The 18,503-nt window shown below is 37.7% G+C and overlaps 1 protein-coding gene and 1 pseudogene across 7 annotated transcripts in view; one reads left to right on the forward strand and one right to left on the reverse strand.

Moving 5' to 3' along the window:
• Positions 1-1,464: 1,464 nt before the first annotated feature.
• The window catches only part of PIAS2 (protein inhibitor of activated STAT, 2), a 107,258-nt gene continuing 90,219 nt past the window's right edge, over positions 1,465-18,503 (reverse strand). For 2 of the 7 annotated variants that reach the window (XM_010840954.1, XM_010840955.1), the window contains 3 exons: positions 15,850-15,989; positions 11,545-11,582; positions 1,465-9,544 (listed from right to left, as the gene is read on the reverse strand). In XM_010840954.1, the coding sequence (XP_010839256.1) occupies positions 9,362-9,544; positions 11,545-11,582; positions 15,850-15,989 (361 nt within the window). In that variant the 3' untranslated portion in view covers positions 1,465-9,361. The other 5 variants (XR_825360.1, XR_825359.1, XM_010840956.1 and 2 more) reach the window with 5 other exon arrangements.
• Positions 16,968-17,625, forward strand: LOC104989319 (annotated as a pseudogene).

Consider the following 18,503-nt stretch of genomic DNA (forward strand, 5'->3'; position numbering starts at 1 on the left):
AAATAAATTAACTAAAAAAAAAAAAAGAAAAACTTGTTACTGCGAGAAATAGGATAGGGAGACAGGAATGAAAACAATAAGATGCTTCCTACAGTTACAGCAGTTCAAGTGAGAGAAGACACACGCTGCCGTGACTGCCCATGTGGCCAAACTATGTCATAAACTGCTGAGACAAAACAAGGTTTTCCTCAAGAATTAAAACGCTGGGCTTTTGTATCCCCAACATGTAAATGCTATGAAGAGACAGCTAATCAGCTCTGAAAACATGTGGTTTCCCCAAATCATTACATAAACCATTAAGAAACCAGTATTAGTTCATATTCCACACATTTTAAAAAATTAAAGTTCTCTTTTAATTTTGTTGTTCAGTCGCTCAGTCGTGTCCGACTTCTTGCGACCCCGTAACTGCAGCAAGCCAAGCTTCTCTGTCCTTCACCATCTCCCAGAGCTGGCTCAAATTCCATGTCCATCGAGTCAGTGATGCCATCCAGCCATCTCATGCTGTTGTCCTGTCTCCTCCTGCCTTCAACCTTCGCCAGCGTCACAGTTTTTTCTAATGAATCAGCTCTTCGCATCGGGTGGTCAAAGTATTGGAGTTTCAGCTTCAACATCAGTCCTTCCGATGAATATTTAAAATTGATTTCCTTTAGGATTGACTGGTTTGAGCTCCTTGCAGTCCAAGGGATTCTCAAGAGTCTTCTCCAACACCACAGTTCAAAGGCATCAATTCTTTGGCACTCAGCCTTCTTTATAAAGGTCCAGCTCTCACATCCATACATGACTACTGGAAAAACCGTAGCTCTTGATTATACAGACCTTTGTCAGCAAAGTTATGTTTCTGCTTTTTAATATGTTGTCTGAGGTTATTGATATTTCTCCCAGCAATCTTGATTCCAGCTTGTGCTTCATCCAGCCAGGCATTTCCCATGATGTACTCTACATATAAGTTAAATAAGCAGGGTGATAACATACAGCCTTGATGTATTCTGTTCCCAATTTGGAACCAGTCCATAGTCCCGTTGCTTCTTGACCTGCATACAGGTTTCACAGGAAGCAGGTAAGGTGTCTGGTATTCCTAGATACCAATACAATTGTACTGCAATATTCATAGTAGTATAGCTGACCCAGGTAACCTGGCCCCTAGGATATAGAGATTATAGGCAGAATTTCCCCAGCCTTACGTATACAGTAGGCTGAGTCTACAATGGGTCCTAGGCCTTCAGGTTTAATGAAACACCTACTAGCACATTCTTGTCCCTACTGTGCATTTCCCTACCCATCTCCCATTCCTGGCCCTCGCCCCGTAAGAGTTTGGAGTCTATTAGGTTAGTGAGCTCACTTCCTCCAAAGTCCCCAGCTTCTTTCATCCGTCTGCCTTGTTTCCCTCCCTTGTGAATACCAGTTGGTCAGATGTCAAGTGATTTCTACAGTCAGTGTAAGTCAAACACAAATGACGACCCACCATTTCTTCATTGACAAGCATTTATTGAGCACCTACCATGTGCCACACCATGTTTGGCTCTGGGATGCAATTGAAATATCCTGCCCTCATGGAGCTTACAATCTAGCAGAGGAAACAAATACACAGTGAACTAACACATAAAATAAACACAGGTTGTGCCTTCTGCCATATAGGATACAAGCAGTGATGTGGTCAGGATATTTAGGAAACACTTTTTAGACAGAATAGTCAAGGAAGGCCCCTATGAGAAATGGTTAAAAACTGAGTATGAAGCCTGACTCCCCGCTTATATGCTACAAGTCACTTACCCTCTCAGAATCTGTTTCCACATTCGTAGAATGGAAATTATCGTATGAAACTCAACCAATGCTCCTTACTGTGAATCACCATGAAAAGTCTTCAATAACTTCTTGCTATTGATATTCTACATGATTTTTCATGATTTCTTACATACTTCTCAATATTCCTTAGCAAACTTCTGGCTATTTTGGACATTTTCAGCCGTCTCTTTATCTGTGTGCTCTTGTAGCACCCTGACTCCACCTTTAACCACTGCACTATGATCTCCCTATTCACTGATCTACATGGCCTTAGTTAGTGGTTAGTATTAACCGCTCAGTCGTGTCTGACTCTGTGACCCCATGGACTAGAGAGTCCATGGAATTCTCCAGGCCAGAATACTCGAGTGGGTAGCCACTCCCTTCTCCAGGGGATCTTGCCAACCCAGGGATCGAACCCAGGTCTCCCGCATTGCAGGCGGATTCTTTACCAGCTGAGCCACCAGGGAAGCCCCATCTACTGGATGGCAACTTTGGTGAAGGTAAGTCTCCGTCGTGTGTTCCAAGTGCCTGATACAGTGCCTGGCATAAACAGCCTCTCAAATATTTAATGACATGAGACTTTTATAAGCCAAAAGCAGCAGCCAAAAGGTGGAAGACATAGAGGATAGAGGGAAAGTCTCATGGAGGGAGGTCCTGAGGACAACAGAGGACACAGGCATCGAAGGTTCACGGGGCTGGACTGGCCTTTGGCCCAACTTGTCCTCTGAGGCTGGAATAAAGGATGAAGGTGAGCGCGGAGGTAAAGAAACCATGCTGAAGTCCTGAATCTTCTAATTGAATTTGGAAACAAGATCACCTGCTAAGAAAGGTGTGTTCTGAAAAGGAGTGGTAGGCTGTCATCAAACACACACACAAAAGACAAGAAGTAAGTGTTAGCGAGGATGTGGAGAAAAGGAAACCCTTGTGCACTGCTGGCAGGAGTAAACTGGTGCAGCTAGAACAGAGAACAGTACGAGGGATTCTCAAAAAATTAAGTAGAATTACCATATGATCTGGCAATTCCACTTCTGGGTATTTACATGATGTCAAGTGATTTCAAAGAGGTATGTGTACATCAATATTCACTGCAACAGTATTTTACAATAGCCAATGTATATGGAAGCATCTTAAGTGCCCACAGATGAATGGGCAAAGAAGTGCATACATACACAACACGGCCATTAACAACAACAAATAAATCTTGCCATTTCCAATAACATGCATGGATCTAGAGGGTATTATGCTAGGCAAAATGTATCAGAGAAAGACAAATACCACGGGATCTTGCTCCTACGTGGAATCTAATCAAATGAAATGAAAAGACTCATACAGAGAATAAATGAGTGGTTGCCAGGAGGGAGAGGCTGGAGAGGGGAAGAAATGGGTAAAAGGAATTAAGAGATATAAACCTCCAGTTATAAAATAAGCCACAGGAATGAAAACATACAGCATAATACATTATTATAACTTCATATGGAGACAAATGGTTACTAGATTTATGATGGTGAGAATAGATGCAAACATCAAATCATGTAGTACATCTAAAATTAACATAATTTTATACATCAACTATACTTCAATTAAAAAAGAAAAAAGGAATGGAAATATTTGCATTAATTGATGAGAATGGGGAAAGAACCATGCCGTGTCAAGTCAAAGGACTGGCAGGTGACTGAGAAAGGGGTCTGAGGACATGCTGAAGGATGTGATAATGACGTTAGGTAAGAGTACAAAGAAAATAGAGAGGGTTAAATAGGGAGTTTCAATGGAAGAAAATGTTGGAGGCAAGATAACCAAAAATCTCACCAGCCAGTGTTGGATGGGTCATCCGTCAGAACATGAAGTCACTGAGAATACGACAGAATCAGAGATGGCCAAGTACACTGTCAGGAAGTGAGGCCTTCAGCAAATCAATGGGAGTGATCGATGGTAAGAGCAGAAGTAACTAACAGTGTAACTTCCTGACACAGGCAACAAAAGGGCAGATTTTTGTCAGAAGCCTTGAGAAATTATTTAGAAATTACAAGACAAAGGAAGGGCAGCTGCCACCACCTCCTGAGATAGTGGAATGTGGACACAGCCCACACTGGTGAGAGCTGCAGGCTTTGGCAGGCCTTTAGGAGACAGCCAAATTCGTTATGACAAGGCAGTTAAGTACAAATTCAAAAAAACATCAACTTGCAGCCAAGCATGGTTAAGGGAAGATAGAGGGTGGACAGAGGGCTTCCCCATGGCTCAGCAGGTACAGAATCCACCAGCGACGCAGGCAACACAGGCTACCGTCCAAAGGGTCGCAGAGAGTCAGTCACGCCTGAGCGACTGGGCATGCGCAAGCACAAAGGCGGGCAGGCAATCGGGAGAGACTGCAACACATACAGAAGGGAGACCAGTGACGGTAAAAATGGAGGCAAGGGAAGTCTGCACTTCTTAAGACTGCAGAACAAAAATATGCTTCTTGAAAACTTCCTTTCTGAAATCTCATCTTAATCATCAAACTCACCATTGTCTCCCCTTAATGACTGTTGTCCATTCTACCTTGAGAAATGGACTCAGCTCTTATTCCTACATCCACTTAATCTTGAGTCTTCCTTTGAAATGGCTCCATCATCCACTCCTTCCTTATTCCTATAGCCATCACCTGAAATCAGGTCTCATAATTTTATGTCTAGGTTACCACACCAGCCTCCCAAATAGCCTACCTAATTAGTGTCACTTCAGTCATAAGGCTTTTGAATTAATAGGTCTGTTTCAGACACCCAAGTCCAACTGCAAAATTTATCTGTTTCTTCATTTGCAACACAAAGACAACACTACTTTCCTTTGAAAGACTGCGGTAAGGAATGTGATATGTTGTAGGTTGCTCAGCACAGCTCTTAGTAGGTAAGAATTCCTGATTTTTGAAAACTTGCTGTAAGCCCTTTGAAGAATGGGACCAGATCTGTTACGTCAGTCTAGTCCACATACATTTTCAAAACACACTGAAACCTTGTTGAATGGTGTGATGAAGGCCAAAATACGAGGGATATTTTATAACACAACACTCTTCATGTAAAAGGCTTGAGCTTTGAAAACATAAAAGCAGCTTTACAATCCATTCAAAAAGAAACAGTTCAGGAAACAACGTGGTATGCCAATCAAGAAAGTAATACCTTGAGCAAAAGACGACTGCAGTCTGTTTTTCTTATCCCAGAGCTACCTTGAGAACACCAAGATGGGGTGGGAAACACACACGAAAAAAATGAGAAAGCAAAGCTTGGCTCTGCTTTTGTTGTTGCTTTAGCCTTACCACTTTTCCAGTTTGAGTTGCACTGCCTTTGGCTCAGAAGATCCTACTGGCCTTGGGGAACTCAGAAAGGCCAAAATGGAGCCTAAGGGAAGAGAAAAAAAGAGAGAGCTGGCTACTAAGGGCTGGCCCCAGGCAAAGATGGTTTCAGAAAGTCAAGAATTTCTAACTAAAAATGGAAAACGTAGTGTAACATGGGCTACTTTGTAATGCAAGTAAAAATGTGTGAAAAACCATTTGGATATCCTTATATGCAGGTGTTTCTGGAACATATCAGAGAGACATATTTGAAACTGAGACATCCCAGGAAAATTTCTGCCAATTATCTCCAAATCAGTTACCCCAGCTCACCAAGGTCAGAGGTGGAAGGCCTTAATGCAGATGCCTGCATACAGGTAATGGTACATATTCTTGGAAAATATGGTTAGATAGTTCTCATACCACATGGTTAGCAAAACCACTTGGAAAACTGTTATGCACCAAAAGTTACAGAAGTATTTACATCCTTGACTCCAGCTCACCTCCAGGAATTTATCCTAAGGAAATAATTTATGCACAAAGACACGCACTGTAACAGCATCACGAGATACGGCTAAAATGCCAACAGGGAAAAGCAACAGAAAGCACGGCACATCCATACAACGCAGTTTTTAGTAACATGGAATAATGCCTGGAGACTGAGAAAAAACAATCAAGATACAACTTACACTGAGAAGGAATAAAACTATGTAAAATCAAACATGTAGCAAAGAGACTGGCAAGAAACATTCAAAAATATTTAAGTGCCCTTTCTACCTTTTCTCTATTGTCTGGACTTCCCACAATAAGCATGTATTACCAACATAAACAAACAAAAAAAATATTGAATCAGACAAGCATTAAAGCAGAATGGGCATTTTTATATAGATTTATTGGTTTCTGCTAGAATTGGAGTGTGGTTCCTAACAAAAAAGTGGGGGCTTACAAACCAGTCATTCTTTAAAAAGCAGAGAAGTTATTTAATTTCTTTTCTGTAAGTTCCACCATATTCACGTAGAAATGTAGCAGAAAAGATGGTGAATCAGGTTCTATCATGAATTACCAATCTAAATGACAACTCCATGCTCCCACAACACACAGACCTAGACCCAGGGTCACAAAATACAACGTCAGACCCAAGTTTTAAATGGCACACTGCTCTACGTTTTCCACGATGAAAAAGATTAGGAAAATAAAGTGTTTACTTGGGGTGGGGGGGAGACTTTTTTCACACCCACTGGGGACTAGAGAGAAATGAACGACTGAGTTGAGAACTAATATTTTATAAAATTCAACTTTACTTAAAAAGACGAAATGTAAAATAAATACTTTTTTGGCAGAAGAAAAGCAGACACCTTGGTTACTAGATGACAGACGTTCAGGACTGCTCTGAAGGAAGAATGGCGGAAAGGTCTGAATCCTAAATCACGACAGTCTGTTGAATATCTTTCCTCTACAATCCAACCTTTCTTCAAATCCTTCTAAAATTCTACCCTAGAGAAATTTGCTTTATACCCAGAGTTATGGATCTCCTTATGTATACTCATAATCATTCACTTAATTATGGTATTTCCATTCTAGCTTTCTGGACTCTACAGTTTCATGTGGCCTTTATAATCATCCCACAACAGATGCTGAAAGAATTTATACCTTCTGGGCAGAAATGGAAACAAAGTCCTAAAGCGGCTTACCTAAGAATCAAAAAGTTAGTCGATGTAAGCAGACCCTAGGCTGAAGCTACATTCAGTACCAATTATATTGTCATGAGTTATCAGAGCAAGGAAACTCGTCTAACATTTCTGTGTGAACAAAGATAAAAACACAGGCTGGTTAAGTGTTTGTAAGAGGTTGGTAACTGCAGTTCCTTTTCTTACACATCATCAGATGGCAGATGGTTGGCTGCCACCTAAGTACAAGTAGCGATGACCTCCTCTGAAACTGAATTATACTTGGTTGAGCAGGTATCTTGGCTAGTAAAAGACACTACTACAAAGGCAGGGTCCCAGTAGAAGTATTTGGTGGCCATACTAAAAAAAGGACAATGGCTCAGCAAGCATGCTGTTGTCATAGAGCCAAAAGCATACAAAAAGGTACTCACCTTCAAAGATACATACATAAAAGTCTCAATTTTAAGATTATAAACTCAAAAGTATATTTTTAAAAATGTTAGTCGCCTGTATGAGATAAATTAAAAATTTTATGTAATTTAGTGTAAAGCACCAAAAATGAACAATACAACTGTTCACATAAAATAGTGAAAATAAAAGTACAACTATAAAAGCACAGCGGTTATCAGTTACAAGAATCGAGTAAATGAACTAATTTCTATTATTTTTTTCATTTACCTTATAAAACTCTGTTGGTTAAGTTGGGGGGGGGTCTCTGAGAATCTAATGGGTAACAAAATGATAACAAATATACAGCATTTCTTTATTAACAAATTATATCACACAAATCAGGTTACTTTTTCTGTCTGATTACAGAGTTAACAGAACTTGCATCCACATTTAGAGCAGCAATATAAAAGTTTACCAGGAAGAAATTCTGTGTATGGACGAAAGGACTGCAACATGTCCTAAGAATTGAAAACTGGCAACTATGATGTAACAACTGCAGAAGATTCAGGCTTGTTTTCCATGTTTTTAACTCTCCAAAAGGGATAATACATTAAGGGGATAATACAGCCAAAGAAGGGATGATATAAAAAATCACAGGAAATTAAATGAGTACAAAAACAGCACAAAGGTCATGAGAACTTGAGAAGGTATGAAAAACCAAGCAGCGACAAGGCAGCTCCCTGGAGTTGCACCAGGCCTGACTGTTCCCTGTCCTACACGAAACTGGTGGACTCTTCATCTGGGCATTTCAGTCTGAGAAATCAGCCAGATTCATGATTTTTAAACAAAGGTTTACTTAGATACAGCTTAGGGAGAGAAAGCTAAACATTCGGAAAGTATTAACTCCTTGAGAAATCAAAATTGTGCAGCCAGATGAAAACAAAGCATAAAATCTGGATAAAAATGTTTCTCTAAAGGTAAAATTCAGCTTCCTGAGAGATTTCAAATCAAACACATAGTAAGAGAGTGGTTTTCAAAGTGGGTTTCAGGCCCATCCTCTCTTCAAACTTTTCTTATACCCAAACACTTCTAATTCTGTTTTTATCTTCTGTGGTTTCAGCAAACATCTCCTTTTTTAAAAAAAGGAAATCTGATGCCACCTCCATCCCTTTGCTATTGTTTGTTCTTTTAAATTTAAAAATCACTGCTATGAGAAAAATGAGATCTATGACATACTTTGTCAGTATTACTCATTGCAGATTTGAACATTATCCTATACAATAAACGAGTAAAAGAAGTTCTTAGGAAGAAATTAAACTTTGCTATTCCCACTGCCCCTAAATCTGTTCTTCTACTGCCTCCATGCTCTCAATATTTCTGGACAGTGTGAACACAATCTTAACATTCCAGCCACACCTTAATCCAGACACATTTCAGTCAACAGTCACAGAGAACTTCGTTGAGAAGGTAAGCCCTAATTTACAGACATCTCTAGAATGAGAAAGTTCAATGACCAAAAACAGCACACATTACATCAGGGCAGACTCTGTATAGTGTTCTTCAACATACTCACTATTAAGGAGCAGACAAATCCCAGAACTCCACTCTGCACTCATGGGCACAGAACACCAGAGTAGAAACAACCGCCAGGGGAAACATACAGGCCATGTTTCTTGGATGGAAACGGAGAACAGTGGAACCGAAGCTTTGGCCACTTATCTAGACTTCATTACTTCAGCAAAACAGAACAAATCCATGGAAAGGACTCATTTGGCAAATGTAACTTCTTTCCATGTATTTTTTCCTTCACATCAGGTTAAACAAAAAGTTGTCATTTTAGAATCACTGATTACATCTTTTTTAATTAGAAAAAAGTATACTTGAATATTTACATAATTTTATTGCTGTGTATTACAACAAAAAAAATTTAACTTTTTTGTAGAATCTATCCAGTAACATGAACTTGAAATCCATCTCTCAGGAGGATACAGTTACAGCTGAATGTAGCTGATGCTCCAGAGGACACCAAGAGTAAGAAAAATCCGTGCACGTCATGTGGTTCTTGTTGCAGTCATCTGTGTTCATCTCTCAGAAGGCAAACGAATCCATCTGACATTTCAATAAATATCAAAGCAATCATTAGCAAAAAATAGCTTCCACGGACCAGAGATCCAAGAAAGAGCAGTTCTGATGAATGATTCCTAGAATCGAGAGTCCTTCTTTAGTCCAGTGAGATGATGTCAGGAATGTTACTTCCACTGCTGGTTATGACCCCTGTCTCACTCCTGCTGCTGGATGAACTAACATGAGTACTGCTCTCATGGGGGCTGGTGGTGGTGACAGACGCACTGCTTGCTGTTAAGGGTGAGGTGAGACTATCCAAAAACATAGGAGGACAGTACTGCTTGAAACAAACAATGATGCGGGTGAGGAAGAGGCTTCATCGATTGTAAATAAAGACTACACACTGTTAGATATGCATAAGTGAAAGCCACATATTTAAATCTCGGTGGGATTTAAAAATTTCTCAAAACTTCACATCTTTGGATAGAAGGTGGCACGAATTTAACATTTTACATTATTTGATGAGTGCAGCATATTCTTGACTGTCTCAAAACAGAATCTGTTGACCAAATATGTAGGTAGTAGTACAAAAATGTCAATAATAACTATAGTTAATACTGAATACTAGCCCCACAATTATGAATCACACTTAGTCTTGAATTTGCTCACTAAATGTATTTATACCAAATTTAAAGCACACTGTAAAAGGCTAATAAACTTATCTTTAATGGCTTTAAGCAAAAGTGCTAACACAAAATTCAATAATTCTTTCAAAAGTTATTATTAATTAGACCCTTAAGGAACAATGTTAAGACTTATCAGCGGAAAAACAACATCTGATTCCTATCTACATACATGTAACAGTACTTGTGTGATTAGAAGACAGCATACACTCTAATATAGAGACTACACGGTAGCTAACTACCCCGAGATGCTCAGAATGAGATCTCCTGTATTTTGGAATAAAAAACAAAACAAAATTTTGGAATAAATCTTAAAGGAAATCTAACTGCCTCTGAGATGTCTGCTTGACAGCCCCCTGCAAGTGTTTATAAATGCTGGTTTAAATCTTAGTTGCTGATCCCCAAACAAATTTCAACCTGGGTTTAAGTACTCTGATACTGACCAGGAGGAAGAGAGACAAGAGCTAAAAGCTTTATTTTATATCACCATAGACTGTTTTATGTGCGAAACAACTGCACTAACTTCAGTATGATAAGCGAGGCCCAGTACACACTACAAGAGGAGAGGTCCTAAGTTTGTGTTTAGACTGACTACATGAAAGATCAGTAAGGACAGCTCATCAATATTATCAATTCTAGGTATTTTTTATCAACAAGTTAGCCTGACACCAAGCATGCTGAATAGCCCTATAAAATCAAAATCCTCAAGGTTCCAAGATGATTTTTTAAAAAAGGATGATTGACATAAAAGTCAGTAATACTGTAATCCTGAAGAATCTATCTCCTAGAAAAATATATAGATATTTTGCTATAGAATCTACTGATGTAGCAAAGTCAATTTAGGGTGAAAAGAAACTTCTCTTTTTGTGCTTGTCACCTTGGGCCCAAACTTCCAGTACTGCTTGTGTGATCAAACAGAGTATTAAACCAGGAAGCTGATACACAACCTGTGGTTAGCTGATTCTGAGCAGACTACAAGAGCAGTGATCCATGGTTCTTCCTCTATCCGTCCCTACTCTCAGCACTTCTCCAGGTCTCTTTCTCTGTCTGCTTTCCCCATCAGCTTTTCTTGTGCCTTTTCCTCCTCTCCTGTTAGCCTATCAGTGGAGGCTGTGCTCACTGCAAGGTCTTCATGGTGGGACACTGGAATACTAGTTTCTTATCTCCGACAGATAAAACACGAATGGTTGGTTTATAGCAATTTTAGGTGAGGGCTTCTTCAAAGTCTGAATTTGACTGCCTTTAAAAACTAGGAAGAATCAAGCTAATGATTCAATCTGTTTAATCAGCTTCAGCCATCTTCTATGTACAGAACAAGTGTTTTACAAATTATCTCTATAAAGTTTCAACATTTCCAGTCATCCAGCACTGCTTCCCCTCATTTTAATCACTCAAATGCTTGTTAAGAAATGCCAAATGATTATATTAAACTAAACAAAAAATAATTTAAAATGCTAGTAGTAAAGGTCAAAATATCATAACCTGAAAAACGTCATGCCTCCAAGTAAAACTGTGAAGTATTTATAGAAGTACTTTCCTTCCATCAATTTAAGTAACTGAAAGTTGACTGTCCTGATTTTATGCAACTGGTCATTTTTAGTTAGTGACACAACCAACAATCCAGTACAAATTAGTTGCTTAAATTCAGGATACATACCTGGGGATCAACTGGAATAAGGGAAAGAAAATCCAAACCTAAAACAAAAATGTTCTGTTAATAGTTGTCTCATATTTTGGAGACAAGAATTATTTCCCCAAATCATTTTTTATTTAAGTCATAGAACACTTGGGTTAAGTCCTTACCATTCTGCTGTAGAGAAGGTCTATACCACAATCAGGATATTTCAGGATATTTATGTGCATAAAACCCAAAAATGTACATATGTCTTGACAAACCAACTGGAAAAACCATCCCCAGAGGTTTAAAACGGGTAGAGGAGTCCAAAATTTAAATAGAACTAGTCAAAGCAAATTTTCACTTAGTGGAATGAGAAGCAATAAAATGAAGAGATGATTATCTGGATTGAGACATTAAAAAAAACATGCTTAGTCTCTTAAGACACTTCACATTTATTTTTTAGAAATACACATTAAGCTTCATCTAAAATATCACTTCTAAAACAAATAAATGTCTATTTCACGGACAGCTCTCTGTCCCCCGGTTCCCACAACAAAAGGAGTAGTACACAGTTCAATACGCTGCATAAAGCAAGCACTTCGTAGCCGCTGCTTACTAACAAGCTAAACCTTGCCAAGGTGTACTGGGTTATAAGCTAATGCAGTTTTCTAAAGATTTGGGATCCTCCAATTATACTTATATAGAAATAGAAAAGTAACAAAAGGTTGCCCAGTAATACTGTTTTGAAATATTAAAGTTATAACAATAAATAATAAAATCTTCATGTCTGAAAAGTCTAGCAATAAACTTCAAGGTCAGTTCCCCTAGACCTCTGCTTGACTAAATTCTAAAACATTATAAAAAAAAAATCATATATTAGGTATATGATTACTAAGGCCAATTTCTATTTATTCTGAGTTTTTATATCCTGGTATTCAAGGTCACCTCAAGTACAATAATCATAATAGAGTGTACTGTGATACTGGACTGTTAGTCTAAATAGAGAATATGAGTGGGAAATTATATTTAACCTGTGTTAATACAACTGATAAATGTTTAAGTTTATTCCCTTATAATCTCTAAATAAGGGTAAAATGATAATACTTACTGAATAATACAAGCTGTAGCACCAATCATTTGAAAGAAGTCATTCAACTTCTAAAAGATTTTTGAAAACTGCTGACATGACTTGTCGTTTCTTATGGCTATCACTAGCTATAAGATACAAGATTTGAGCCAACACTGGACAAAGGGAATCATAACCAATTTTTCCAAAGAGTTCCCCATTAAAGTGATACTAAGAAGGTGATGTACTTCAGTAAGCGAGTTTCTGTTCACAGTAATAATACCGCTGAGTAAATCCTCTCTCTGCGGCAGCTGAACAGTAATTCAAAATCTGTCTAGCCCTTATAATATCATCTGCAAGTTTTATATATTCAGCATTTCTATTACTGGATGATTATTTCATGTGTGCTAACAGTCTACTGATCTGTATCTTTTGACATCTCATCCAAGGATAACTGAATATGATAACATACAATGCCATAATAAAAGTATCTAGAAATTTTTCTGAAATTTTGATTGAAACCCACTGTATCTCCCTAGCTGTATTATACAGATGCTGTCTACATAAAAGTCAATAATATTTCAATGTAAATATTTCTCACTTAAACCATTTTCTCTCCAACAGTAACACTGAAGCTTGAACAGTATTTCAGATGTTATTCCTTCTATTAAAAAAATATTATCAACAATGTCTTATAATTCTACTTTATAAGTATAGACTATGAAAACTCTTACATGAAACAGATGAAGCTTCATGAATAGTGATTAAAACATTATTGCCTTAATACTTTATAAAAGTTCAGTAAAATGCTATTCTTATTTCACCATAAGTTTGAACTGCAATGGTATGTTGTGTTTTCACTCTTAAGTATTTCATAATTATCTTTAACTAAAAAAGCAGGTAGTTTTAAAAATTATGATGGTACATTCTAAATGCTTTTCTCAATACTGATAGATCTGTAGTTTTTAGATTTTAAATGCTTCTTCATGTGAAACTGACTCTGTATGTCTTATTAATAACAACACATTTTACTTACTTGAGCCATGAAGTTTAACAAAATGTAACTGCTACATGATTAAATATGTAAATGTTTAGCACTTTCAAATTTTAATGATACAACTTTTGAGCACCATTCGCACCTGACAATATGGCACTAGCAATAATAAGGCAGTCATATTTTTTCGTGAAATAATCAAGCTGTTTTCCATTCCACAAATACAAATTATGTTTTATTTTTGCATTCACTGTTGCACAGTATCAGAAGATGTTCCAAGCTGCAGTTCATTATTAATATCATTTCTTCTTTGTTCTCCTGCAGATTCAGAAGATTCATGTTTATGATGTTTAAAAGGAATGTTAAGAAATGTATTAAGAGTTTGTCATCTCTCAATTCTTGGTATTCTATTTAATATTTTATTATAAATTATTAAATTTATAAATATCAAAACTCTGTACAGTATGACTAATTACATAAAAATTATGCACAAAAAAATCTCCAAAGTAATTACTAATTACAAAAGAGCATGTTAACAGTAAAACCCAAATAAAAACTATTTAGATCAAGTAACTACTACATAATTCATAAATGACGGTAAACTGGTAACTCTTCTAAAGTACAATAGATCCTATTCTATTCCGTTCATTTTAATAAGCAGTATCACTATACTAGCTTATAATGGCTAAATACCAGTCCTGGATAATAGTCTTAGTTCTTACCAGCTTGAATGTATTTTATGAAATACACAATTAACATATTTTATCGCATTTTTCTCAAATCTGTACATTTTATAAAGTAAATAGTCTGACTTTATGCCCAAATTTTGAAATATAAATTCTCTGAAATTAAAAATTCATCCAAACTCACACAATTCAAAAACTAACAGAGCAAGTGATTTGTACATTGTATCTATTCTATTGCTAAATGGCCAGAGTCACTTAGTAAACAGAGAAATGTTCATTATCTTTTTCCTCAGGATTAATTTTTAATTCGAGATCTTTAGGAAATGAATTCTTCTGGAATGCTTATTTGTAACACATACTAAGATGACATGTGGAAACCTTTCAACTTCATTTAAAACTAGCCACAGTTAAAATAAAACATGGCAGTTAGGGATTAAGACTCTGACTTTCCCTCTTTCTTATGGACCATGAAACTTCACCTGTAACTCAAGATCAAGCTTTGTATCAGCAGTAACTCTGTAACTGGTGCTGGCTGGGTTTACAAACAGTTTTTTTTTAAATAACCAATTCCCAAAGAACATGTGGAGGAGATATATTTAAGAACCAAAAAGCTTTTAACACTTTTTTTGATGGATACTATTTTTAGTTTACTCTTTTCCATTAAATTGTATTCAAACTGAATAAACTCTGAACAAAATTACACCTGACCAGATTACACAACTATCAACTGTTCCAACAACACAAATTTCACCCAATAGAATATATATTGTGCTTAAAATAAAGACCTTATTAAGAGGGCTAAGAAGGATAAATCACAGGTCAAATTAACTTCCTAAATCCAGAAAAGAAAATTAATAACAGGAGGAGGTAACTGAATTTCAATAAAAGGGCCCTTCAGAGAGAAGGGAAGTCATAAAGTCACTGGTTCTAAACTTGTGCCAATTTGATCTATGAAAAAACTTGATACTACGGTAGCTCAGGCAGCCATGACGTTTTTAGCTGTTAATATCATATAAAAGATATTCCTAAACCGACACAACATTGTAAAGCAATTATCCTCCAATTAAAAAAAAGAAATGTTTTTTTTAAAAGATAACTCTAAACACTCAGGAGTGTTGTGGAAAAAGAGCAGGCAGATCTGATTTTTACAGGGTAAAGCTGGCAGGCAACCTGACCTCACAGTTCTCAAGTGTATTCTGAAGTCGTGATGGGCTACCAAGAAGTGATGCGCTTTTAGAAAAGAAAAGTATGAGAAAACATTCTCCCTAACCTGTGAAGCTTTCATGAAAAACAAACCAAGAAAAAGTCTCCCTGTGGTACATCCTCTATGCAGGAGAATAAATTTCGTCAAATTTTCCCACTACCCTACCACTCTATTTCCTCCCAACAAAATCTATAGATTGCTCGGTAGTTAAAATGATAGCAACTGAACGTGATTAATATTTAAAACAGGTATCACCCTTACAGGAACCCTTTCCTTAGCAATTTCCTTTGCATTTTTATGTAAGATACTTAAATTATATTTGCTTCACAGATTAAGATAAAAAATAAATGGTAAAAAAAAAAATTGATAAAAAACAAAACAACTCTTCACATACCTGGCAGATCTGAGGACATGCTTGAGATTGGCGTGTGGTGGAATGGTACTGAGTAGTCTGTTAATGAAGGCGGAATAGCAGCAGGATCAACCGAAGTCACACTGGGCACCCTTACAGAAGATGGCTGATACATGAGAACCCTGTTTTAAATAGCATGGGAAATTACAAACAATCTGGCTGTTAGTTCACAGGAGAGAAGAGCTGTACTACGGGGCATTCTCAATCGTAAGTTCACTAAGCTTCAGAACAACTATGTGGCAGCTACTCACTACACAGAACGCCACTCACTCTCCTCTTTCATAACAGTCTTCACTTTAACATGAATATGTTGCCTCTCAATAGCAGCTGTGACATAAGAGCAAGGTGGCACTAAAACATAAAGAACACTGCTAGAGCAAAACATAGAACTCTGAACCACAAATAGGGCTATACGCTACACACTGCTTTTATTAATGTATGTGCAACATGCATGTGATATTAGTAAGTTATATATAAAGAAATTTAGAAAGAAAATAGAAGACTCCGAAAATTTGATTTAAATCAGGGTACCTTTATGACTAAAGCTACTTACTTACTATAGCTCAAACATAATTCCTTCCATTATGTAACATGAATTGTGTTAATTATTAGCACTCTTATCTGGGGATCACCTGAGTAAAGACAGTCCTAAAGCCAGCCAGTCTGATAAAAAACCAGTAGCAATCAGAAAAGAAATTAGATTAAGAATAAAACATTCAGGATTTAAGACATAACATTCAGAAATAAAAACACTAGCTACCATGATACCATCTACTCTTTTAGGAGAGCTATGACTTTGAAATTCACTGTTCATGCTACTAAAAACACAAATTAAATATACTTAAGATAATTTATTATTGGTATTTATACATATATGTATACACACTGTATATATACACTATAATTATTTTATAATTTCAAGAAGCAGTATGGTTAAACATATTTTTGAAGTAGTTCAGGAAAAAAGAGAAATGATTTTGCATTCTTCCCACTTAATAGTCATTATATCTTAGTCCAGAGTTAATGATTAGAAGTCCTCAAGAAAACATCTTAAATATATATATATATATATATATATATATATATATAAAAGAAACTAAGCAACGTCATGGACCCTCTGGCTGATGGCGACCATCTTTTTGTCCAACATCTTAGTGAGGCTGCAGGGGCAGCAGCTGCTCTCCAATCTCTGAGATGCTACCCAAGGATGACAAGAAAAAGTAGATGCCAGAAAGCCAGCCAAGAAAGACAAACACCCAGTGAGCGAGTCGGGGGCAAGGCCAAAGGCAAAATATGGGACAAGCTCAATAACCTAGTCTTGCCTGACAAAGCCACATATGCCAGACTACGTGAGGAAGTTCCCGACTACAAGCTTAAAACCTCAGCTGTTGTCTCCGAGAGACTGAAGACTCACAGCTCCTTGGTCAGGGTAGCCCTTCAGGGGCTACTTAGTAAAGCATCCATTAAAGTGGTTTCAGAGCACAGAGTACACGTAATTTAAACCAGAAACACCAAAGGTGAAGATGCCCCAGCTTCCAGTAAAGATGTACAGACGGGTCCCACCACCGTACATTGTGAAAAATAAAACTTCTGTGAGCTCAACGAGACAGGCACAATCTCCATAGCTGGAAGGGGTCACTACAAAGATGACGCACAACTGATAGAAACAGCGCGTGCGTGTATATGATCAGTCACTAGGTCATGTCTGACTCTGAGACCCCATGGACTATAGCCCACCAAGCTCCTCTGGTCCATGGGATTTCCCAGGCATGAATTCTGGAGTGGGTTGCCGTTTCCTCTTCCAGGGGATCTCCCCCACCCAGGGATCAAACCAGCATCTCCTGCAGCCTCTGCACTGGCAGGAGGATTCTTACCACTGAGCCACCTGGGAAGCCCTGTTATTCTGTACTATTTTTCAAAAAATACAGATGTCACTGGAAAGGAGGAAAACAAAGTCATCTTGAGAGGATATACGTGGCTGTGTTAGCAAATGCTAGTCTCAGGAAAGCAAGTGAACTGAGACTGATCTATTTGGGAATCATGGGAAATACAGTATGCTTGAGACAACAACATAAGCTAAGTATTTCAAAACACATTTTCCACACGTAGGTGAAGACCAACAAAAAGAGCAACCTGCCTCAGTTACAATCAGGAGGTTTCTTGGATGCCAGTGTTACCTGGCCATCTAAAACCACAAAGGTAGACTCTGGAGGGGGAAAGAGAGCCCTGATATGAGCTCAAGTATGCATGTTATATTAAAGCACATCTGCTTCTGGAAGTCTGAAGACACTGGTCCTCTACAAGGATGAAAGTAGAACAGGGAATCACCAGAAGTGTTTCCAAATTACACATGATCCTACCTCCCACACAGGAATGTGTATCAGAAACTGGGGCATGGGGTCATGGGAAATAAGAAGGAAATAGAGACTGGCATATGTTTGTACACACAAGGGGGCGTAAAAAGTGGCTCTGATTATCTCACACTGGCTTTTCTCTTCATCCTCAACTGACCTTTCAATCTGGATCAGATTCATAGAAAACAACACTCACTTTCCCTCCCTGGCCCTTTACTTACACCTGCACAGAAGTGAGGTCAGTGTCCCTGTGTACTCGTCACCACAGTAACCCTTAACCAA

This window comes from Bison bison, unplaced genomic scaffold, assembly GCF_000754665.1.
Source record: "Bison bison bison isolate TAMUID 2011002044 unplaced genomic scaffold, Bison_UMD1.0 scf7180017864153, whole genome shotgun sequence".
NCBI classification, from domain to species: domain Eukaryota; kingdom Metazoa; phylum Chordata; class Mammalia; order Artiodactyla; family Bovidae; genus Bison; species Bison bison.